General features: G+C 42.5%; 1 protein-coding gene across 1 annotated transcript in view; it reads left to right on the forward strand.

The window, feature by feature from the left end:
• Positions 1-13,800: 13,800 nt before the first annotated feature.
• Positions 13,801-26,777, forward strand: part of LOC121539071 (fibulin-5) — a 52,494-nt gene continuing 39,517 nt past the window's right edge. Inside the window, exons 1-4 of the mRNA XM_041847300.2 lie at positions 13,801-14,203; positions 14,479-14,533; positions 14,926-14,974; positions 16,340-16,684. Coding sequence (XP_041703234.1) covers positions 14,160-14,203; positions 14,479-14,533; positions 14,926-14,974; positions 16,340-16,684 — 493 coding nt within the window. The 5' untranslated portion in view covers positions 13,801-14,159. The remainder of the gene's footprint in view (positions 14,204-14,478; positions 14,534-14,925; positions 14,975-16,339; positions 16,685-26,777) is intronic.

Below are 26,777 nucleotides of genomic sequence, written 5' to 3' on the forward strand. Positions count from 1 at the left end.
CATTGTAGAATAATAGTGAAGACATCACAACTATAAAATAACACATATGGAATCATGTAGTAACCAAAAAAGTGTTAAACAAATCAAAATATATTTTATATTTGAGGTTCTTCAAATAAGCCACCCTTTGCCTTGATGACAGCTTTGCACACTCTTGGCATTCTCTCAACCAGCTTCACCTGGAATGCTTTTCCAACAGTCTTGAAGGAGTTCCCACATATGCTGAGCACTTGTTGGCTGCTTTTCCTTCACTCTGCGGTCCAACTCATCCCAAACCATCTCAGTTTGGTTGAGGTCGGGGGATTTTGGAGGCCAGGTCATCTGATGCAGCACTCCATCACTCTCCTTCTTGGTCAAATAGCCCTTAATCAGCCTGGAGGTGTGTTGGGTCATTGTCCTGTTGAAAAACAAATTATAGTCCCACTAAGCCCAAACCAGATGGGATGGCGTATCGCTGCAGAATGCTTTGGTAGCCATGCTGGTTAAGTGTGCCTTGAATTCTAAATGAATCACAGACAGTGTCACCAGCAAAGCACCCCCACACCATAACACCTCCTCCTCCATGTTTTACGGTGGGAAATACACATGCGGAGAACATCCGTTCACCCACACCGCGTCTCACAAAGACACGACGGTTGGAACCAAAAATCTCAAATTTGGACTCCAGACCAAAGGACACATTTCCACCAGTAATGTCCATTGCTCGTGTTTCTTGGCCCAAGCAAGTCTCTTCTTCTTATTGGTGTCCTTTAGTAGTAGTTTCTTTGCAGCAATTCAACCACGAAGGCCTGATTCACACAGTCCCCTCTGAACAGCTGATGTTGAGATGTGTCTGTTACTTGAACTCTGTGAAGCATTTATTTGGACTGCAATTTCTGAGGCTGTTAACGCTAATGAACTTATCCTCTGCAGCAGAGGTAACTCTGGGTCTTCCATTCCTGTGGCGGTCCTCATGAGAGCCAGTTTCTTCATAGCGCTTGATGGTTTTTGCGACTGCACTTGAAGAAACTTTCAAAGTTCTTGAAATTGTACGTATTGACTGACCTTCATGTCTTAAAGTAATGATGAACTGTCGTTTCTCTTTGCTTATTTGAGCTGTTCTTGCCATAATATGGATTTTTACCAAATAGGGCTATCTTCTGTACAATTGATTGGCTCAAACGCAGTAAGAAGGAAATAAATTCCACAAATTAACTTTTAAGAAGGCACACCTGTTAATTGAAATGCATTCCTCATGAAGCTGGTTGAGAGAATGCCAAGAGTGTGCAAAGCTGTCATCAAGGCAAAGGGTGGCTACTTTGAAGAATCTCAAATATAAAATATATTTTGATTTGTTTAACACTTTTTTGGTTACTACATGATTCCATATGTGTTATATCATAGTTTTGATGTCTTCACTATTATTCTACAATGTGGGGAATTGTACAAATAAAGAAAATACCTTGAATGAGTAAGTGTGTCCAAACTTTTGACTGGTAGTGTATATGTGTATGTATGTGGGTGATATTTTTCATATTTATAGACACTTAAGGTAGTTCTGAAAGTACTGTCTAAAGTGCCTACCAATTTTGCTATTCAGATAGGTATACTGTATGATTTGGTTTGTAAATTAATAAATATATATTTACAAAGTTGTAAAATCAAAACAAAAACTGCACATTAAAAAGGTTTACGTGAAAAGTTAGCTCTACATTTTTGTACGAATGTCCTCCACAATCAACTTCTGCAAAATGAATGTCACAGATGCTTCTCGCAGGTAAATAGACTAAAATATGAAGATATATTTATGTGCTCCTTAACATGTGTTAAAGATGCTCAGATTGAAGTTCAGAATTCTTAATGGGTGATTAGAAAATCCTAAAACTGGAAGACTCTGATAATCATGATCAGGACCAGTGACTTTCTATGTTGGTTGTTTTGATAAAATAAAGGTATTACTGTCCCCTTATAATCACGTAGGGTTGTCTGCTCCCTTTGAGTTGAAGCTATTGGCTGTTTCAAATTACACCTTATTCCTATGCACAGTGTCGTGGAAATGACCAACAGGGACACCTGAAGTTTAATATTAAATGAATCATTCTTTATTATCAGCAAACTGGAGAGGTTCCAACAAACTACACTCCCCCGGGGCAGTCCCGTTAGTTCTCTTATATACTGCTTACACGGACAAGTTATATTTGCATGATTTACATCATTCATTATTCATAATTAATTCATCAATAACGTTTGGTTCATGCATGTGACCGACCAATACCTCACAAGGCTTCTTCTCTCCAAGCTGAAACCTTGAAACTGAGATACCCCTTTCGGTTCTCAAAACAATGTTCTGGGCGTACTGCCAAATTGCTTATACTGATAGTGAGGATTCCTCCCATGCACGATCAATCAGTCACTTGCATGAACCCAGTCGAATTGGTTATTAGAAAAGCACAAACATAAAATATTCCCTCTTATCACTCTGTGATAATTATCGTTACATTTTAAGGTAAGCATTAGATTATAGCTTCTATCAAAAGGAGGTTCTATACTTTTTTATTAAAGTAAGCGAAATCAACACATGAAACCAGACACTTCATCCTTTTTAACCCTTCACTCTGGGTTGTACAATCTAAAATACACAAGGGATCTGTAGACTCAGATTGTTTCCATAGCTCTTACCTGTGTAACCGTTGCAGTAGAATGTTTTAACTTAAGACCTTCGCTTCATACAGTTACACATATGCTTCATTACACAATTTAATGTGTGGATTCTGGCAATGAGATTTCAGCTGGAGCTTTTGTTGTGAGTGGCATGTTAATGACAGATCGGTATCTCAATGCATTTTTAGTCAAAATTACTATAAATTTCGCATTGTGCAGACCTCCACAATCAACCTGATACCCCAAATAAACAATTTTGGACAAGCCTAAATTAATTAGGGGCACGGTTGACCCCCCATCCTTCCCGGCACTCATTTTTCTGGCGTTTCTTCATTTTCTTCTTCAGATAGCGTTACAGTTCGTCCTCCCAATGGCACATGTTCAAAGTAGATGGCCCGTGATAATGTCCCGATTTTCAATATCTGGGGAATAATCTGATTTTCCCAAGCAGACTAATCTCTCACTTCAGCCGCCACCATCCTTTACGGTCCATTATGTCTTGTCCATTTTCCGACCAGTACACCAGAAGCATGAGAGAAGTTTGGACGGGATCTCGCTCCATGCTCACTCCACATAGACTCATGCCGCACTCCTGAGAGAAAAGGCAGTTGACTTGTTGTTGATAGCTTCGACTGGATGCTGTGCGCAGGTTGCTGGCTCGGACTCAGGTCTCAGGTAGAAATGGTGAAGGACAGGGCCATAGTGAACGCCGTTGTCGCCATTACTTCAGCCGGTTAGAGGGGGTGAGGCTCACACTGTTCTCGGTCGAATTATCCCTTCCGTGCATCTAGACACCATCTGTGGTCACCTTTGCCATAACCTTGAGTGAGGACAGACCAGAACAACAGTTTAGTTTTGGGTCATTTCTGATTCAGGAAATCCAGACAAAACTATTCACTATATGACAAATTCATAGGCGACCTCACCGCAGAGTTTCAGGGTCAGGGAGTTAGAGGTCTAATCCTTAGGGAGAAATCGTCCGACCATCCAGCAGACCCAATCTGGTGAGATTTGTATTGAAGCAACAAAAAAACAAACAAAAACAAAACAAAAAAACAACAGCAATACACTTCTTCATATGAAACACCTTATCCTTTACCCAATCAAGCTATCTGTCTGTAAGGTTCCCTGCTTTGGTCCACATGGCATAGTCTCAGCACTGTCTGGTAACAATCCACAAACCCAACAATCTGATGCATTCTGTAGGACAGAGACATTACTAGCTATTTGTAAGAAAGTGTTTGACCCGGTGTCACGATCGTCGAAGGAAGTGGACCAAGGCGCAGCGTGATGAGCGAACATACTTTATTATCTTTAGTGATAACAAGAACAAAACAATAAACGAACAACGTGACGTCCTAGGTTAAACAACCAACACGGAACAAACCAAACGGAACAAGATCCCACAACACCTGTGGGAAAACAGCCTGTCTAAATATGGCTCCCAATCAGAGACAACCAGCAACAGCTGACACTCGTTGCCTCTGATTGGGAACCACTCTGGCCAACATAGAAATACAATATTAGACTGTGAACATAGAACAAAACACATAGAAACTACACACCCTGGCTCAACATATAGAGTCCCCAGAGCCAGGGTGTGACACCCGGGGAAAACTTCAATCCATTTGGAGTCACTGTCAACCATTACCAACATATATTTTTTCCTGTTACAGGCAGGCACGTGAACAAAATAAATGTGCTTATTTACCAAAGGGCCCCAGGGGACTGGTAATTCCCCCTTTGGACACATGACTCACATCGTGATTCATGCATCCACAAACAACAACAGCGCTGCCGGTTTAAATAAAAAAATAAACTAATCAGAATAACAAATGAAATTAGAATTACAACCCATGATAACTCCATCTTAAAATAATTGTATCCCGTAAGGTAATTCAAGGAATAGTAAAATAGACTAGAGACGGGTTTCCCTCATTCAGGGGCATCGCTGTCCTTCTTGTGGTCCGAATCACACACAGGACTATTGATAAATTATAAACTTCTTCTTAATTATCAGTGTTTTACATATTACATTTAAAATCTCACCCAATGTCTCTAGCCTTCCTAGTGAGGGTGATCAGGCCTCGTCAGAACGGAGGTCAGAGGTCATTCAACCCCATTAAGTGAGTGTTAAATTCCCTTTTCCTTCCCTGTACGGCAGACTCATTATTTAAAGACATTTCAAACATTTTGTGTACCAGGTTTACATTGGGTTTTTCAGTACATTTCTTATCAGGAGAATGTACATGTGTGCGACATAAAACCAGACACTAGATACTAAAGAAAATGTAATTTGTGTGCCCTTTATGGTTGCATCCTTTCTAACCTGTGAAAAACCCACTAAAACCAAATAAAAAGACCCCACACAATAAATCAAACAGAGTATTAACAAATATTCAATAACAAATATTCAATAACGTGGGTTGTGTGTGGGTGCTGGCGTGTGGGTGGTAAAACGTAGGGTAAAAACCAAACAAAATGGCCTTACTTCATTTGGGAAGCTCCCTTAACAGCCGGATCCGGGTACCTTTATACTGTATTTCACTCTCAAACAATGTTCTGCTTTACATCTATTGTAAGGTTTAAAAACAAACAAAACAAAAATTATACTTTTCTCCTTATTGGAAGGCATTGTTTTCATTTTATTCTACCTTAACAATGTTACTCTATATATTTATTACCAATTTCTGTTGGATATTCACTTTCTGATTCACACATTAAATGTCTATTATTTTAAGAATAACATGTAATGCGCCAAATTTATAAAATACATCGGCCAATTCAGAAGGGAATATATAAACTTCGGAGGGAGCTTCCTTTTTAAGGTACAGTGCCTTGCAAAAGTATTCATCCCCCTTGGCGTTTTTCCTATTTTGTTGCATTACAACCTGTAATTTAAATGGATTTTTATTTGGATTTCATGTAATGGACATACACAAAATAGTCAAAATTGGTGAAGTGAAATAAAAAAATAACTTGTTTCAAAAAATTCTACAAAATAAATAATGGAAAAGTGGTGCGTGCATATGTATCCCCCCTTTGCTATGAATTCCCTAAATAAGATCTGGTGCAACCAATTACCTTCAGAAGTCACATAATTAGTTAAATGAAGTCCACCTGTGTGCAATCTAAGTGTCACATGATCTCAGTATATATACACCTGTTCTGAAAGGCCCCAGAGTCTGCAACACCACTAAGCAAGGGGCACCACCAAGCAAGCGGCACCATGAAGACCAAGGAGCTCTCCATACAGGTCAGGGACAAAGTTGTGGAGAAGTACAGATCAGGGTTAGGTTATAAAAAAATATCTGAAACTTTGAACATCCACGGAGCACCATTAAATCCATTATAAAAAAATGGAAAGAATATGGCACCACAACAAACCTGCCAAGAGAGGGCCGCACACCAAAACTCACGGACCAGGCAAGGCGGGCATTAATCAGAGAGGCAACAAAGAGACCAAAGATAACCCTGAAGGAGCTGCAAAACTCCACAGCGGAAATTGGAGTATCTGTCCATAGGACCACTTTAAGCTGTACACTCCACAGAGCTGGGCTTTACGGAAGAGTGGCCAGAAAAAAGCCATTGCTTAAAGAAAAAAATAAGCAAACACGTTTGGTGTTCACCAAAAGGCATGTGGGAGAAGGTACTCTGGTCAGATGAGACTAAAATTGAGCTTTTTGGCCATCAAGGAAAATGTCTGGCGCAAACCCAACACCTCTCATCACCCCGAGAACACAATCCCCACAGTGAAGCATGGTGGCAGCATCATGCTGTGGGGATGTTTTTCATCGGCAGGGACTGGGAAACTGGTCAGAATTGAAGGAATGATGGATGGCGCTAAATACAGGGAAATTCTTGAGGGAAACATGTTCCAGTCTTCCAGAGATTTGAGACTGGGACAGAGGTTCACCTTCCAGCAGGACAATGACCCTAAGCATACTGCTAAAGCAACACTCGAGTGGTTTAAGGGGAAACATTGAAATGTCTTGGAATGGCCTAGTCAAAGCCCAGACCTCAATCCAATTGAGAATCTGTGGTATGACTTAAAGATTGCTGTACACCAGCGGAACCTATCCAACTTGAAGGAGCTGGAGCAGTTTTGCCTTGAAGAATGGGAAAAATCCCAGTGGCTAGATGTGCCAAGCTTATAGAGACATACCCCAAGAGACTTGTAGCTGTAATTGCTGCAAAAGGTGACTCTACAAAGTATTGACTTTGGGGTTGGTGAATAGTTATGCACGTTCAAGTTTTCAATTTGTTTGTATTATTTCTTGTTTGTTTCACAAGAAAAAATATTTTGCATCTTCAAAGTGGTAGGCATGTTGTGTAAATCAAATGATACAAACCCCCCAAAAAATCAATTTTAATTCCAGGTTGTAAGGCAACAAAATCGGAAAAATGCAAATAATAATAATAATAATATGCCATTTAGCAGACGCTTTTATCCAAAGCGACTTACAGTCATGTGCGCATACATTTTTACGTATGGGTGGTCCCGGGGATTGAACCCACTACCCTGGCGTTACAAGCGCCATGCTCTACCAGCTGAGCTACAGAGGACAGAAGGGGTGAATACTTTCGCAAGCCACTGTAGCTCTCGAGACTAGAGTCTCTATAACTGGGCTGGCACTGTCTATCAGTCCCATGTAGATGGTGTGCTCTGTCCATAACATGTCTCTACCTAGCAAGTTTAAATGGTTGAGTAGGTGAATACAGAAAATCATGTTGCATTGAACAGGGCAACGGGTTTTGTTTCGAAATGTATTACCGGTGTGGAGGAAATCCCATAAGCGTTTATAGTTTTATTGGTTAGGGGTAAGTCAGGTCCCGTACTTTTACCAAAAGTGGATATGCACCAATCTTCGTCTGAGACTCTACTTCCCAGACCCTTTAATCGTATCTTTATTATATTATCCATAAAGGGACCACTCTGTATATTTATCCGAATACTTTTTACACCACTTACCGTACGTCTACGCGTGGGTATGCAAGTTGTATATTATATATTTTTCCATTGTTACTTTATCAAATCTCTAGTAACCCATTATACATTCATACAGCATATTCAGTAATAGTACTCTCTCCTTTCAAATCTTCACATCACACAGAATCCCTATATAACGTTATAAATCAACTTCGGTATTTACATCCCACGCCACCAGCCAACGATCACATTGCAGCCAGCCTGAGAGGTACACATATCATGTTCTCGAAGGAAATCTCAGTGTCCGGGGGCATCAATGAACAGCCCTTACCAATCTCAGCTGTTACCCTCTCAAACTTTGCAATGGCTTCTCCTGTCAGTGCTCACTACCTGTAGATCGACGGGCGGTGGTGGACAGAACCCCTAGATAACGTTACAGATCGAAAAACTCAGCTCACAGAACTGGTTGGGGTATTCATTCAGACACGCACCTCTTTCACACCTGGGCTAGTCCCCTGACAGCTCTCATTCACTCAGTACTAATAATATCTCTTATTATCCAAATTTCAAACCTCTTATTATCCAAATTTCAAACCTCTTAACCCGTCATTTCAACGCTCTCACATCCATTTTCACTTAGTACTATTCCCAAACACACCCAGTACTCTCCCTTATTACTCCATGTGCATCTTCAACGATTCCTCTATAGTCGCCGTGGTCTCTACAGTATCTATCGTCTCTACAGTATCTATAGTCTTGTGTATCTATAGTCTCTCTGTGTCTATAGTCTCAGTAGTCTATGTAGTTCTAAATGCTATAGTCTCTATAGACTCTATAGTCTTGCAGATTCTTATACATATAGAATAGCACCTCGTGCACACTATGCTATTCCCTAAAATAACACCTTGCGCTATTTATTAGTGGCCGCAGACCACGTAGACACTTCTCATAGATGCCTACAGACAGCTGTCAGCGGGGCTTTTCCATGGTACCTTTCCTGTCCTCACTCTAGTCTTCTCTATAAGACTAGTGAATATCCTTCTTTTAAGACTATGGTACCTTTTTATGTTTAGTTTTATTATTACATTTTTATACAAATTCATTTAAATTGACTTACTGAAATTCAGTCGCCGTGTCCCTCAATTGTTCGCAGATGAAGTGTCTCCTCCTGGGCGGCAGGTAGCTTAGTGGTTAAGAGCGTTGTGCCAGTAAACGAAAGATCGCTGGTTCTAATCCCCAAGCCGACTAGGTGAAAAATCTGTTGATGTGCCCTTGAGCAAGGCACTTAACCCTAATTGCTCCTGTAAGTCGCTCTGGATAAGAGCGTCTGCTAAATGACTGAAATGTAAATTAAATGAAATCTCACACTGAGGGTCTGGGTGATTCCTCGTCGTCTTTTGGTCAGACGGAATTTCCCTCACGCTTCATAAAATGCGCCACCGGTTTTCCTCGCAGACCCTCACTGGAAAGCTCCGCAGGCAGAATCAATCATCCTCTTCGTGACGCCAAATAGTCATGGAAATTAACAACAGGGACATCTGAAATCAATATTAAACTAATCATTCTTTATTATCAGCAAGCTGGAGAGGTTCCAACAAACTTAATGCACCATAGTACACGTCAGTTGGGAGCTCTGAATTTGCACCATTTTCCACCTTGACCTTACAGAATGCAGAAGTTACAATGCTCAGCAAAGAACAACTATCCTCTGTATATGCTGCAACTCAGAACAACTATCCTCTGTATACGCTGCAACTCAGAACAACTAGCCTCTGTTTACGCTGCAACTCAGAACAACTAGCCTCTGTTTACGCTGCAACTCAGAACAACTAGCCTCTGTATACGCTGCAACTCAGAACAACTAGCCTCTGTTTACGCTGCAACTCAGAACAACTAGCCTCTGTTTACGCTGCAACTCAGAACAACTATCCTCTATACGCTGCAACTCAGAACAACTAGCCTCTGTTTACGCTGCAACTCAGAACAACTAGCCTCTGTTTACGCTGCAACTCAGAACAACTATCCTCTGTATACGCTGCAACTCAGAACAACTAGCCTCTGTTTACGCTGCAACTCAGAACAACTAGCCTCTGTTTACGCTGCAACTCAGAACAACTAGCCTCTGTATACGCTGCAACTCAGAACAACTAGCCTCTGTTTACGCTGCAACTCAGAACAACTAGCCTCTATACGCGGCCACTCCTATGCATATCAGAAAAGTTATCTAACTTACATTACAAAGTGTCTGAATATTCTGCACTTGGACATATGTGACTAATTTATCTACTAATGCTCTGCTGGGCCACATTCAGCCGGCAAACGTTGTGGAAAGTTGCAGGTAGAAATGCCATGGATAGAGCCGACGTGGTAACTTTTAGTAGTGGTACATTTCCCAATGATCTCAAAACAGCCCGGGTGGTTCCGCTCCACAAGAAGAGCAGTAAAACGAATGTAGGAAACTACAGGCCTGTGTCGATCCTCAGCACCTTATCCAACGTTGTTGAGAGATTATTTTTAAATCAACTTGAGGGATACCTTCTCGAGCACAAGCTTCTTTATGACCTCAAATCTGGCATTAGAAAAGCTCATTCCACTGATACTTGCCTTATCCACCCTTTTGACCACATCAAGCAGGAAAGTGAGAAGGGGAACTATACAGGTATGGTCATGTTAGACTTGCAGAAAGCTTTTGACACTGTGGAACATGATATTCTCCTGATGAAACTGAAATGCATGGGTCTAAATGATGTAGCAGTGAATTGGTTTAGGTCTTATCTGACCAACAGAACACAAGTGTTGGTGATGTTCTGTCAGAGGCCAAAGAAATATCCTGTGGAGTACAGCAGGGAGCAATTTTAGGGCCTCTCTTATTTCTTATATACCTTAATGATCTGCCAGATACAATAAAGTGCAAACTCCTGCTTTATGCTGATGACTCAGCCATACTGGTATCAGGGAAGGATACAGTTTACATAGAGGAGACCCTGAGTAAGGAATTGCATTTTGTTAGAGTTTGGTTGACTGACAACAAATTGTCGCTACATTTGGGAAAAACTGAATCGATTTTGTTTGGAACAAAACATAGATTTCTTAGGGCTGACAAGATAAAGATAAACTGTTCAGGCAAGGAGATTGAATCTAAAACAAGTGTGACTTATGTTGGTGTGTCCCTAGATCAATCTGGAGACCTGATTGCTGCTAAAAAAAAATCTAAAATGGTGAACAAATTGAATTTTTTTATATTGTAACACTAAATATTTTAACATCAAAGATAAGAAACTACCTTAATTCAGTGTAATTTTGATGATGCATGCTCTGCTTGGTGTAGTGGGCTATCAGAAAAGCTGAACAAGAGAATGCAGGTCATGCAAAATAATGTTATCGGGTATATGATGAATGTCCCCCCCCCTAGGACCCATATAGGGGTACAGGAGTTCCGGGAGGTGGGCTTGTTGCCTTTGGAGTCCAGAGTGGACCAACTTAAACTTTTATCATATGTTTGACATCTTAAATGATCGTGCCCCAGGTTATATGAAACACCACGTTGATATGGTCTATAACCAACACTGTTACAATAGCAGAGCTAGTGGTATGTCTTGTAAAATCCCAAGAGTAAACGGTACTGCGAGGAGCACCTTTTTCTATACAGGCATTTGTCTCTGGAATAGCCTCCCCTTGGAGATCAAGCAAAGAACAAGTAGCAATAGCTTTAAAAAGCAGGCAAAGGTTTTCATTTGGACAAGGTTGTCTAAGTAAGAGAAACCTCTCCACTGCCCCCTACTGCTGGTCAGGTGTATTTATTTCAATGATAGGTAGGATGTGCAATGAATAGGTTGTTTTAATGTGAAATCAATATGGTTGATTTTTAAGGTTAGGGGAAAAGTGCAGTGAATAGTGCCACTTTTTAGGACGTCGATATAAATGAATGTATTTATGGTTGCTTGTCATTTTGTCTTGCCTTTTAATCATTATATGTGTTATTGTTTTACCATCGAGGATCACTTTGGAAACAAGCGTTTTAATTAATACTTTCAAGTGATATCCTCTGAGTCCACATTTGTACATTTTGTTGTATATCTGTTACCCAAAATAAATTCAATTCAATTCCTTATACTACCTGTCAGAGGCATGTTTGTTCTACGTGGTTTATTTCTATCTGAATGTTCCCAAACCATTGTGTCCTGCTGAATGCACCCCTATGGAGGCAGAATAGGATGCAATACTTGTATGACCTGGCATTGTTCTGGTGTTGGGGAGCAACAGGATCATCATCTTCCATTCAACTGTGATTACTTGATTTAGCAGATCACTGCCTTCATAGAACCAGAATGGATTATGTGCATTGAGAATCAATATGGATTATGTGCATTGAGAATCAATATGGATTATGTGCATTGAGAATCAATATGGATTATGTGCATTGAGAATCAATATGGATTATGTGCATTGAGAATCAATATGGATTATGTGCATTGAGAATCAATATGGATTATGTGCATTGAGAATCAATATGGATTATGTGCATTGAGAATCAATATGGATTATGTGCATTGAGAATCAATATGTATTATGTGCATTGAGAATCAATATGGATTATGTGCATTGAGAATCAATATGGATTATGTGCATTTAGAATCAATATGGATTATGTGCATTGAGAATCAAAATGGATTATGTGCATTGAGAATCAATATGGATTATGTGCATTGTGACTCAATATGGATATGTGCATTGTGAATCAATATGGATTATGTGCATTGAGAATCAATATGGATTATGTGCATTGAGAATCAATATGGATTATGTGCATTGAGAATCAATATGGATATGTGAATGGTGTTCTGACAGAGTAACAGTGAATGGTGTTCTGACTGAGTACCGGTGGATGGTGTTCTGATTGAGTAACAGTGAATGGTGTTCTGACTGAGTACCGGTGGATGGTGTTCTGACTGAGTACCAGTGGATGGTGTTCTGACTGAGTAACAGTGAATGGTGTTCTGACTGAGTACCAGTGGATGGTGTTCTGACTGAGTACCAGTGGATGGTGTTGTAACAGTGGATGGTGTTCTGACTGAGTACCAGTGGATGGTGTTGTAACAGTGGATGGTGTTCTGACTGAGTACCAGTGGATGGTGTTCTGACTGAGTACCAGTGGATGGTGTTCTGACTGAGTACCAGTGGATGGTGTTCTGACTGAGTACCAGTGGAGGGTGTTCTGACTGAGTAACAGTGAATGGTGTTCTGACTGAGTACCAGTGGATGGTGTTCTGACTGAGTACCAGTGGATGGTGTTGTAACAGTGGATGGTGTTCTGACTGAGTACCAGTGGATGGTGTTGTAACAGTGGATGGTGTTCTGACTGAGTACCAGTGGATGGTGTTCTGACTGAGTACCAGTGGATGGTGTTCTGACTGAGTACCAGTGGATGGTGTTCTGACTGAGTACCAGTGGATGGTGTTCTGACTGAGTACCAGTGGATGGTGTTCTGACTGAGTACCGGTGGATGGTGTTCTGACTGAGTACCAGTGGATGGTGTTCTGACTGAGTACCAGTGGATGGTGTTCTGACTGAGTACCAGTGGATGGTGTTCTGACTGAGTACCAGTGGATGGTGTTCTGACTGAGTACCAGTGGATGGTGTTCTGACTGAGTACCAGTGGATGGTGTTCTGACTGAGTACCAGTGGATGGTGTTCTGACTGAGTACCAGTGGAGGGTGTTCTGACTGAGTACCAGTGGATGGTGTTCTGACTGAGTACCAGTGGATGGTGTTCTGACTGAGTACCGGTGGATGGTGTTGTGTTGATAGGTGAGACCCACCGTGTGATTACTGAACGCCCCAGTGCCATGTAGGCCTGTGGTGAAAGCGACTCAGGGTACAGACGGAGGCAAGCCTTTACATGTCAATACAATAAGGCTAGATTCATTATAGGTAGTGGAGGACGACTCTCACCTTCCTACAGAACCAGACTAATAGAATCGATAAGATAGAGATCCCTTTGCTGCAGAATCAGAACAGAATATAACAATATACTAAAACAGAACAGAACTGTGCCTGTCTTCAGAGTCCCCATTGTAGAATCATGTCCTGTTGATCTGCAATAATTATAAGTACGTTTTCAAGTAGGCCCACACTCTGTGTCAATGCGACCTCTGATGTCGTGTCTGGGGAAGTTTCACCCCACCCCCCCCCCACCCCTCTGGGAGCGGTGGTTGGAGGGGGCTGTCTCTCTGTGATTGAATCCAGCTGTTGTCAGAAGTGCTCGAGGACCTGTCCCGGTCATTTGCATTGCTAAGCTATCTGTACAGTCGAGAGGGAGAGAGGGGGGGGGAATAGACCAGACCGTTTTAAAAGGCATTCCCCATAAGGTGGGTGCATATATCAAGGCTTCGGTCGACTGGATAGCTGTTAATCAAATCCTGGTGTAGGTTTTTTTCCGCGTGGTCTGGGTTGTGTGACTGGCGAGAGTAGCCCAACAACATGCGCATTGGATTTTTCCGCCTTCACAACAGTAGCAGAGTGTTCAAAACGTTTCTTTCTCCAAAGTATCCACGGGTCTTCTGAGTAAATCAACGGGATCCATATAGACCATGTTTTTGCACATACGTGGCTTGAACGTCTGGATTTACTCAAGGTCAGTGAATGATGTTGGTTTGTGAAATAGTTGTGACAAAGTTGACCAAGTTTTGTTTTAAAGACAGAGCCATAGATTTTACTTTCATGGCACCAATGTAATCTTACTCTGGCGCATGCAGTGGTTGATGTATCCTGGTCCTTTTAAAACAGCCTTTAGCCTATATGGGATTTGCCCCGTTGAATAATACAGGAGCCCAATATTGGGATTATACCATTCATGATCCCTCCTTCAATCTATTTCTGACCCCCCCCAAAAAAACTCAATGTTTTCAGAATGTTGACAGTTCTGGTGTTGGCTTTATTCAGCGTCCAGTCCGGATATGGTCAGGTAAGACGTGATTTTCTTTCTCTCATGGTGTTTCCTGAGACAGTGTGACGACCGTCTGTCTGTCTGTCTGTCTGTCTGTCTTCACGCATTTCATTCATTCCTGCATCCATCTGCAAAGAGTAGAGAGTATAGTACAATAGTAGGCTTCAGTGGAAGATTATAAACTATGAACAAGATACTGTATGAATGAATGACAATGAATGAAACAAAGTTACTGCAATGTTCCAAGTGCTAAACATAAAAATGAAAATAAAATATGAAATGCAGCTTCAGTAAAAGCTTCCACTGTAATGATGAATTTGTTGCCTTTGTAGCGTTTGTTTTTGCTGTCGCTCACTGGATGTCTGAATAATGCTAATTGGCCATCTGCTCTTTCCTATTCTATCACATAGACCTGCTCAGAGGGGTTCTCCTATGACCGCAGAGCAAGAGTATGTGTTGGTGAGTTGAATCACTCCTGCCCCCACACACACACCTACAGTCTGTCTATAGGCTGTGTTTTGAACAGTATCCATCCTGTCTCTCTATAGGCTGTGTTTTGAACGGTATCCATCCTGTCTCTCTATAGGCTGTGTTTTGAACAGTATCCATCCTGTCTCTCTATAGGCTGTGTTTTGAACAGTATCCATCCTGTCTCTCTATAGGCTGTGTTTTGAACAGTATCCATCCTGTCTCTCTATAGGCTGTGTTTTGAACAGTATCCATCCTGTCTCTCTATAGGCTGTGTTTTGAACAGTATCCATCCTGTCTCTCTATAGGCTGTGTTTTGAACAGTATCCATCCTGTCTCTCTATAGGCTGTGTTTTGAACAGTATCCATCCTGTCTCTCTATAGGCTGTGTTTTGAACAGTATCCATCCTGTCTCTCTATAGGCTGTGTTTTGAACAGTATCCATCCTGTCTCTCTATAGGCTGTGTTTTGAACAGTATCCATCCTGTCTCTCTATAGGCTGTGTTTTGAACAGTATCCATCCTGTCTCTCTATAGGCTGTGTTTTGAACAGTATCCATCCTGTCTCTCTATAGGCTGTGTTTTGAACAGTATCCATCCTGTCTCTCTATAGGCTGTGTTTTGAACGGTATCCATCCTGTCTCTCTATAGGCTGTGTTTTGAACGGTATCCATCCTGTCTCTCTATAGGCTGTGTTTTGAACGGTATCCATCCTGTCTCTCTATAGGCTGTGTTTTGAACAGTATCCATCCTGTCTCTCTATAGGCTGTGTTTTGAACGGTATCCATCCTGTCTCTCTATAGGCTGTGTTTTGAATGGTATCCATCCTGTCTCTCTATAGGCTGTGTTTTGAACAGTATCAATCCTGTCTCTCTATAGGCTGTGTTTTGAACAGTATCCATCCTGTCTCTCTATAGGCTGTGTTTTGAACGGTATCCATCCTGTCTCTCTATAGGCTGTGTTTTGAACGGTATCCATCCTGTCTCTCTATAGGCTGTGTTTTGAACGGTATCCATCCTGTCTCTCTATAGGCTGTGTTTTGAACAGTATCCATCCTGTCTCTCTATAGGCTGTGTTTTGAACGGTATCCATCCTGTCTCTCTATAGGCTGTGTTTTGAACAGTATCCATCCTGTCTCTCTATAGGCTGTGTTTTGAACAGTATCCATCCTGTCTCTCTATAGGCTGTGTTTTGAACAGTATCCATCCTGTCTCTCTATAGGCTGTGTTTTGAACAGTATCCATCCTGTCTCTCTATAGGCTGTGTTTTGAAGGCAGATTGTTTACTATGTGTTCCTCTCTGAAACATTCAAATGTAACCCTATACTTACCCGTAACTGGCGTTCCTTCCTCTCTAGACATTGATGAGTGTCGTACGGTACCAGACGCCTGCAGAGGGGACATGCAGTGTGTGAACCAGAACGGAGGCTATCTCTGCATCCCCCGGGGGCTGTACAGCCAGCCTACCTACCCCCGGGGTGGTGGTGGAGGAGGAGGAGGAGGAGGAGGAGGAGGGGGGGCAGGCAGATCCCAGGCGACGGGGGGGGTGCCCACCTACCCAGACACCTCCCTGGGCTTCCCAGAACCAGACCCCTACCCTCTACAACCCCCTCCAGGTCCCGTGGCACCCAGCTATCCCATCGTAAGCCGCTCCGCTCCCTGCCTCCTGGGATACACCCTGGCAGAAGATGGGACCTGTCATGGTGAGTCTTGGTGATTCTTATGTCCAATTACTATTTCATGAATAGGCCCAATGGATTTGTCTCATGTCCCTGGTTGTTTTTAAAGTTAGATACCTGTAATGGTGAGCTCTTCTTTATCACAAATACACAACTAAAATGGCTTTCTCATAAATAGGCGCAGATGGATTTAGTGGTCTGTATATCTGATGGGATAGTGGTCTGTATATCTGGTGGGATAGTGGTCTGTATATCTGGTGGGATAGTGGTCTGTATATCTGGTGGGATAGTGGGATGTATATCTGGTGGGATAGTGGTCTGTATATCTGGTGGGATAGTGGTCTGTATATCTGGTGGGATAGTGGTCTGTATATCTGGTGGGATAGTGGTCTGTATATATGGTGGGATAGTGGTCTGTATATCTGGTGGGATAGTGGTCTGTATATCTGGTGGGATAGTGGTCTGTATATCTGGTGGGATAGTGGTCTGTATATCTGGTGGGATAGTGGTCTGTATATATGGTGGGATAGTGGTCTGTATATATGGTGGGATAGTGGTCTGTATATCTGGTGGGATAGTGGTCTGTATATATGGTGGGATAGTGGTCTGTATATCTGGTGGGATAGTGGTCTGTATATCTGGTGGGATAGTGGTCTGTATATATGGTGGGATAGTGGTCTGTATATCTGGTGGGATAGTGGTCTGTATATCTGGTGGGATAGTGGTCTGTATATATGGTGGGATAGTGGTCTGTATATCTGGTGGGATAGTGGGATGTATATCTGTGGTAATGGTCTTGGTGGGATAGTGGTTTTTGAGTCCATTTCAATGTCAATAACTTGTCAAATGCCAAACATAGCAGAACTGACCACTTCAACAACAGCATTGTTTCCTAGTTCGTCTAATGTTGTTGGGCACAGTATCAATGTTTCATAGCGATTCTAGATGCTTTTGTCCTTGCTTATCTTCAGTCTGAATGAATGCACCATCAGGTGGTCTCTAATCCTTTGTATGATTGGCTCTGTATCTCTCATCTGGTATGGGCTTACTCCCTGCTGATTGGCTAAGGAAGTACGTTACTCCCTGCTGATTGTCTGAGGCAGCAGGTCTACCTCCATCTTCCCCCTGGGATGTACAGAACGGTCTCTGACTCTCAGCTGTCTCTGATACATTGGACCAGAGCCATATCTACACAGTAGTGATGCGCAGGTTGACTCATAACCCACAGTCACCCACGGTTATATCCGCGAGTCGGGCGAGTTTAGGGTCATTAAAAAGAGTGGAAAAAATATGATTTCTTTCTTTCAGTATCTTGAGAGAATGTGAATGCGCAGTTAGATACCATCTGTAGTGGTGCTGTCTTCATCAGCATCATAAAAACTGATCGTATTTCAACCACATAAAATGTGCATCCAAGCCGAACTGAAATCTTATCAGAAACATGTTGCGTTGTTTTCACAGCTTTCTATTTCCTTACAACCGGTCAAACTGATGTCATTTGGAAATTTTGCACAGAAAATGTTTCCCGTTTTTTTTTTTTTTTTTGGAGCTATTGTATTTACTCCCTGGTCCCTAAATGTCTTTGCTCCGCAAAAGAAGCAGAGATGACAACTAGATTGAAGCTTTCATTCTATCGATTTAAGACATTATTCGGTAGAGCGAGGGTTTGTTTAGTCTTCTGGGGCAACACATAATGACAGAAGAGAAGCTGCATGTATCTAGCAAATAGCTTACCAAAATGTCAGAAATGATAAGCAGAAACATATCTTAAGTCAGACTAAATAAATCCTGCACTCCCCGTCAAAAAACATTCCGCCGTCTCTGACTGTAGCCTGGAGCACATTTTCTATATTAGCGGGGTCGGGTGCGGGCCTGATTTAAACAGCATGATCATTACACAGGTGTACCTTGTGCTGGGACAATAATAGGCCACTCTAAAATGTGCAGTTTTGTCACACAACACAATTCCACAGATGTCTCAAGTTCTGAGGGAGCGTGCAATTGGCATCCTGAAAGCAGGAATATCCACCAGAGCTGTTGCCAGAGAATTGAATGTTCATTTCTCTACCATAAGCTGTCTCCAACGTCGTTTTAGAGAATTTGGCAGTACGTCCAACCGGCCTCACAACCGCAGACCATGTGTAAGTAACCACGCCAGCCCAGGACCTCCACATCCGGCTTCATCACCTGCGGGACCGTCTGAATCCAGTCACCCGGACAGCTGATGGGTTTGCACAACCAAATAATTTCTGCACAAACTGTCAGAAACCGTCTCAGGGAAGCTCATCTGCGTGCTCATCATCCTCACCAGGGTCTTGACCTGGCTGCAGTTCGGTGTCGTAACCAACTTCAGTGGGCAAAATGGTCACCTTTGATGGCCACTGGCACGCTGGACAAGTGGTCTCTTCACGGATTAATCCCAGTTTCAACTGTACCGGGCAGATGGCAAACAGCGTGTATGGCGTCGTGTGGGCGAGCGGTTGTGAACAGAGTGCCTCATGGTGACGGTGGGGTTATGGTATGGGCAGGCATAAGCTACAGACAACAGCCTGATCAACTCTATGTGAAGGAGATGTGTCACGCTGCATGAGGCAAATGGTGGTCACACCATTTAAGGTGACCAACAGATGTATATCTGTATTCACAGTCATGTGAAATCCATAGATTAGGGCCTAATTAATTCATTTCAGTTGAATGATTTCTTTACATGAACTGTAACTCTTTGAAATTGTTGCATGTTGCGTTTAATTTTATTCAGCGTAAATACATGGCTCTGGGTTGGATGGCCTCAGGATTCAGGACAACAATCCTCATTCTTGAGCAAGATTGCACAGCTGATCTGATACATTCTTTGTGATTTCAAAAGAATAACAGATACCAGTTAAGAAATAAACATAAAGTGCCTTTCCAGTTGCAGTCTTTACATTCTGGAAGTGTTGCGTAAGTAGGCCTGTGTTGAGCCTGTTATGGACAAGCTGTTGGAAATGGACAGAACAGACAGGCTGAGCAGAGCAAAGCCCCATTAGGGCATATTTCTGCCATTCTGGCTAAATCAAGCGTGACTCTATAATAAGCGGAAAATGTCCTCCTTCTTTTTCAGTTTAGACGGACACATATGTATCCCTGCTTTTTGTGGGAAGAAAAGCTTTTCAGAGATTCTACTACAGTACGCTAAAACCTTGTTTGGGTAAACCACAAATCCTCCTCCTTCTCCTTCTCCTCCTCCTCCTCCTCCTCCTCCTCCTCCTCCTCCTCCGAGAGCTGCTATGTATTCCAACCATCTGCAATGCCCATCACACGCACGCACACACACACACACACAAACGATGAGGTCATGTGGTAGTTACAAGATCTGTGTTGGTTGGTGGAATAGACATTCCTCTGTATGGAGCTGAGTAATGACCTAGAGGCTTCAGATCACTGTGTGTGTGTCTGATCTTGTTGAGTAACACAATTATGGCCTTACAGGGCAGAGATTTGCCAGACCGTGACTTCCTGTCTCAACCATTTAGCTACAGACGTGGCTTTGTCTTAATGGTGGACCTCTCCCTCTCCCACTAATGGCATCGGTCTTTAGCCATCAAAACAACATGAAACATAAGACCCTCTGTAATGGATGACGCCTTTGAAACTAGCAGAGAGACCTGCATCAGTTTATTACCCTATTAGCAGAGAGACCCCCATCAGTTTATTACCCTATTAGCAGAGAGACCCCCATCAGTTTATTACCCTATTAGCAGAGAGACCCCCATCAGTCTATTACCCTATTAGCAGAGAGACCTGCATCAGTTTATTACCCTATTAGCAGAGAGACCCCCATCAGTTTATTACCCTATTAGCAGAGAGACCCTGCATCAGTTTATTACCCTATTAGCAGAGACCCCCATCAGTTTATTACCCTATTAGCAGAGAGACCCCCATCAGTCTATTACCCTATTAGCAGAGACCCCCATCAGTTTATTACCCTATTAGCAGAGAGACCCCCATCAGTTTATTACCCTATTAGCAGAGAGACCCCCATCAGTTTATTACCCTATTAGCAGAGAGCCCCCATCAGTCTGTTACCCTATTAGCAGAGAGACCTGCATCAGTTTATTACCCCTATTAGCAGAGAGACCCCCATCAGTTTATTACCCTATTAGCAGAGAGACCTGCATCAGTTTATTACCCTATTAGCAGAGACCCCCATCAGTTTATTACCCTATTAGCAGAGAGACCCCCATCAGTCTATTACCCTATTAGCAGAGACCCCCATCAGTTTATTACCCTATTAGCATAGAGACCCCCATCAGTTTATTACCCTATTAGCAGAGAGACCCCCATCAGTTTATTACCCTATTAGCAGAGAGACCCCCATCAGTTTATTACCCTATTAGCAGAGAGACCCCCATCAGTTTATTACCCTATTAGCAGAGACCCCCATCAGTTTATTACCCTATTAGCAGAGAGACCCCCATCAGTTTATTACCCTATTAGCAGATACCCCCATCAGTTTATTACCCTATTAGCAGAGAGACCCCATCAGTTTATTACCCTATTAGCAGAGAGACCCCATCAGTTTATTACCCTATTAGCAGAGAGACCCCCATCAGTCTATTACCCTATTAGCAGAGACCCCCATCAGTTTATTACCCTATTAGCAGAGAGACCCCCATCAGTCTATTACCCTATTAGCAGAGAGACCTGCATCAGTTTATTACCCTATTAGCAGAGAGACCCCCATCAGTTTATTACCCTATTAACAGAGAGACCTGCATCAGTTTATTACCCTATTAGCAGAGACCCCCATCAGTTTATTACCCTATTAGCAGAGAGACCCCCATCAGTCTATTACCCTATTAGCAGAGACCCCCATCAGTTTATTACCCTATTAGCAGAGAGACCCCCATCAGTTTATTACCCTATTAGCAGAGAGACCCCCATCAGTTTATTACCCTATTAGCAGAGAGACCCCCATCAGTCTATTACCCTATTAGCAGAGAGACCTGCATCAGTTTATTACCCTATTAGCAGAGAGACCCCCATCAGTTTATTACCCTATTAGCAGAGAGACCTGCATCAGTTTATTACCCTATTAGCAGAGACCCCCATCAGTTTATTACCCTATTAGCAGAGAGACCCCCATCAGTCTATTACCCTATTAGCAGAGACCCCCATCAGTGTATTACCCTATTAGCATAGAGACCCCCCATCAGTTTATTACCCTATTAGCAGAGAGACCCCCATCAGTTTATTACCCTATTAGCAGAGAGACCCCCATCAGTTTATTACCCTATTAGCAGAGAGACCCCCATCAGTTTATTACCCTATTAGCAGAGACCCCCATCAGTTTATTACCCTATTAGCAGAGAGACCCCCATCAGTTTATTACCCTATTAGCAGATACCCCCATCAGTTTATTACCCTATTAGCAGAGAGACCCCATCAGTTTATTACCCTATTAGCAGAGAGACCCCATCAGTTTATTACCCTATTAGCAGAGAGACCCCCATCAGTCTATTACCCTATTAGCAGAGACCCCCATCAGTTTATTACCCTATTAGCAGATACCCCCATCAGTTTATTACCCTATTAGCAGAGAGACCCCCATCAGTCTATTACCCTATTAGCAGAGAGACCTGCATCAGTTTATTACCCTATTAGCAGAGACCCCCATCAGTCTATTACCCTATTAGCAGAGAGACCCCCATCAGTTTATTACCCTATTAGCAGAGAGACCCCCATCAGTCTATTACCCTATTAGCAGAGAGACCCCCATCAGTTTATTACCCTATTAGCAGAGAGACCTGCATCAGTTTATTACCCTATTAGCAGAGAGACCCCCATCAGTTTATTACCCTATTAGCAGAGAGACCCCCATCAGTTTATTACCCTATTAGCAGAGAGACCCCCATCAGTTTATTACCCTATTAGCAGAGAGACCCCCAATCAGTTTATTACCCTATTAGCATAGATACCCCATCAGTTTATTACCCTATTAGCAGAGAGACCCCCATCAGTTTTTACCCTATTAGCAGAGAGACCCCATCAGTTTATTACCCTATTAGCAGAGAGACCCCCATCAGTTTATTACCCTATTAGCAGAGAGACCCCCATCAGTTTTTTATTTTTTATTTATTTTACCTTTATTTAACTAGGCAAGTCAGTTAATAACAAATTCTTATCTACAATGACGGCCTACACCGGCCAAACCCGGACGACGCTGGGACAATTGTGCGCCGCCTTATGGGACTCCCAATCACGGCCGGTTGTGATACAGCCTGGAATCGAACCAGGGGGGTCTGTAGTAACGCCTCAAGCACTGAGAGGCAGTGCCTTAGACCGCTGAGAGGCAGTGCCTTAGACCGCCGAGAGGCAGTGCCTTAGACCGCCGAGAGGCAGTGCCTTAGACCGCCGAGAGGCAGTGCCTTAGACCGCCGAGAGGCAGTGCCTTAGACCGCCGAGAGGGAGTGCCTTAGACCGCCGAGAGGCAGTGCCTTAGACCGCCGAGAGGCAGTGCCTTAGACCGCCGAGAGGCAGTGCCTTAGACCGCCGAGAGGCAGTGCCTTAGACCGCCGAGAGGCAGTGCCTTAGACCGCCGAGAGGCAGTGCCTTAGACCGCCGAGAGGCAGTGCCTTAGACCGCCGAGAGGCAGTGCCTTAGACCGCCGAGAGGCAGTGCCTTAGACCGCCGCGCCACTCGGGAGCTTATTACCCCATTAGTTTGCTTTTTACCCATAAGTCAATGTCATGCAAATCGTGAGTGTGGTGTCATCATCTGGTGTGACAGAAGTACCAGTGGAGGCTGCTGAGGGGAGGACGGCTCATCATAATGTCCAGAACGGAGTGAATGGAATGGCATCATACACCTGGAAAACCACGTGTTGATGTACACTACATGACCAAAAGTATTCACTCAACGGTTCACCCGATATGGATGAAAATACCCTCAAATTAAAGCTGACAGTCTGCACTTTAACCTCATAGTCGTTGTATCATTTCAAATACAAAGTGCTGGAGTACAGAGCCAAAACAATAACAAATGCTTCACTGTCCCAATGATTATGGAGGGCACGGATATGCATGCCTCAAGCACCTCCCTGAAGGCACTTGATTCCATGTACAGTAACATGTACTGTATGTGATACCATTCCACCTATTCCGCTCCAGACATTAACACGAGCCCATCCTCCCCAAGTAAGGTGCCACCAACATCCTGTGTGGAGTACACTGCTTCACTGTGTGTTCCAGGGTTGCATTTAGAATCATCTGGCTGGTTGCAGACAGTGGCATTTTATATTCCTAGTTTCTGTTTTTATCTGATCTGCCCAACAAAGATGCATCTTGTGCTCTCTCTCTATCTGTTCTCCTCCTCCTCCCCTCCTCCTCATCTCTTCCCCTCTCCTCCTCTCTCCTCCTCCTCCCCTCCTCATCTCTTCTCCTCCTCCTCCTCATCTCTCCTCCTCCTCCCCATCTCCTCCCCTCCTCCTCCCCTCCTCCTCATCTCTTCCCCTCTCCTCCTCCTCTTCCTCCTCCTCATCTCTCCTCCTCCTCCTCTTCCTCCTCCTCATCTCTCCTCCTCCTCCTTCTCCTCATCTCTCCTCCTCCTCTTCTCCTCCTCTCTCCTCCTCCTCATCTCTCCTCCTCCTCCTCCCCTCCTCCTCCTCTTCTCCACCTCTCACCCCCTCCTCATCTCTTCTCCTCATCTTTCCTCCTCCTCCTCCTCTTCCTCCTTCTCCTCCTCCTCCTCCCCTCCTCCTCCTCTCTCTTTCCTCAACTTCATCAAACCCTTGGCCTGTTGGGTTTGGGTTCGGGCCGCTCATGAACCAGTCTACAGATGTAGGATCTTAATTTTAGTCAGTTTGCTACAGCAGGAAAATAATCCTGCAGCAACAGGACATGTGAATTATTATGTGGATTATAATTCATGGACATTTTTGTAGGGGTTGATACATTTTTCAAGTCTGAAATTTCAAAGTGGAAATTACAAACTTCAGAAGCCATTTTAAATACACTATAAGTTTTACATTTCCTGCGTTGCAGGAATGTTATCCTGCAACAGGGTGATCAAATTAAGATCCTACATCTGTATATCAGGAGCTGAACTGAAACGCTCCCAGAGTGTATTCATTAGTGGAGTTACTACACAGCACTTTGGACAACTTGGAGGATATATAAAAAAAAATATATATATATATATTACATCTTGGTCTACTTCTCTGCTATTTACATTTACATTTACATTTTAGTCATTTAGCAGACGGTCTTATCCAGAGTGACTTACAGGAGCAATTAGGGTTAAGTGCCTTGCTTAAGGGCACATCGACAGATTTTTCACCTAGTCGGCTCGGGGATTAGAACCAGCGACCTTTCGGTTACTGGCACAACGCTCTTACCCACTAAGCTACCTGCCGGTCTAGAATCAGATCAAAATCATCTCATCCCAATCAAGAGGTACAGCTGTTTTAGTAATAACAGCATCACCTAATTTAGCTAACTTCCCACTGTTGAATTAACTGTCATGGAACTTTTCAGAACTTTTCAAATGATAACAATGGGCGGGCACATAGGACTTATTATGCCACTCAGCTCACTCCAACCCACTAAACTAACCTACCACTGTTATTCATTTTTAATTTTTTAAGGGGGTGGATCAGCTTCAACATTGCAAATAGATTGTGGCTTCTATCAATGTAATTGTCTGCATAATTTCCAATCCCCCATATATATTTTTTATAAATATATAATTTATATTATTTTAAATATATATATATATATATATATATATATATATATATATATATATATATATATATATATATATATATATATATTTCTTAAAATATATTTTATTTTTATTATTTGGACAGCAACACTTAGGCGTCTACTTCCAGCTTCTACATACTATATACATTTTACGGATACAGTATAACCTACCACTGTTTGTCTACATGTAGTTATCGTTTACCTTTAGAGGTCTGTAGGCTGCCTTGCACAGTCGTAAACCCCCATCCAGCTGGTGGCGCTGATGTGCAATTTTCTCAAATTCTTTGACTAGAACACTGAAGTAGAAGTGGAGACGACGTTGTTTTGATTTCCAACATTCTTTGTGTGGAGTCACTGACTTACACAACACATTGACAACTCTCATTCGAACCAAAAAAAAGTGTCCATTCGTCCATATTCCATAAGTTCCTTTATCTTCGCATGAATCCCTTCATTGATTAGATCTTTCATCCTGTGTCCTTACTTTATCTATCCATGTATTTATATATCCTATTTATTTACCTATCCAGTCATAACTTTCCTTTAACAGCTTAATCATTTGATGAAGTAATACATGTAAGGTTGAAGGGACTATAATTTGTGTTTTATTTTATTTACTATAAAACAAACTTCTAAACATCTTCCACTAGAGGCACCATCATATTTCTCTCCCCAAATGATAGCCTAAAACTTTTGTAATTGCTTATGAGTAATAATTACAGTTTGCTGTGGTAATCTAGTAGGAGAGGGTATAAAAGTGTAGTAGTCTAATTTGTGATGAAATAATGTGATCTAATCATGGTAATGATCTAACTGCCCCACACTCCAACGTAATAAGGTTGATACAGTGAGGGGAAAAAAGTATTTGATCCCCTGCTGAATTTGTACGTTTGCCCACTGACAAAGAAATGATCAGTCTATAATTTTAATTTGTAGGTTTATTTGAACAGTGAGAGACAGAATAAAAAAATAAAAATCCAGAAAAACACATGTCAAAAATGTCATAAATTGATTTGCATTTTAATTGAGGGAAATACAAAACCCTTGTTGGCAATCACAGAGGTCAGACGTTTCTTGTAGTTGGCCACCAGGTTTGCACACATCTCAGGAGGGATTTTGTTCCACTCCTCTTTGCAGATCTTCTCCAAGTCATTAAGGTTTTGAGGCTGACGTTTGGCAACTCGAACCTTCAGCTCCCTCCACAGATTTTCTATGGGATTAAGGTCTGGAGACTGGCTAGGCCACTCCAGGACCTTAATGTGCTTCTTCTTGAGCCACTCCTTTGTTGCCTTGGCCATGTGTTTTGGGTCATTGTCATGCTGGAATACCCATCCACGACCCATTTTCAATGTCCTGGCTGAGGGAAGGAGGTT

This window comes from Coregonus clupeaformis, chromosome 25, assembly GCF_020615455.1.
Source record: "Coregonus clupeaformis isolate EN_2021a chromosome 25, ASM2061545v1, whole genome shotgun sequence".
In the NCBI taxonomy this organism is placed as follows: domain Eukaryota; kingdom Metazoa; phylum Chordata; class Actinopteri; order Salmoniformes; family Salmonidae; genus Coregonus; species Coregonus clupeaformis.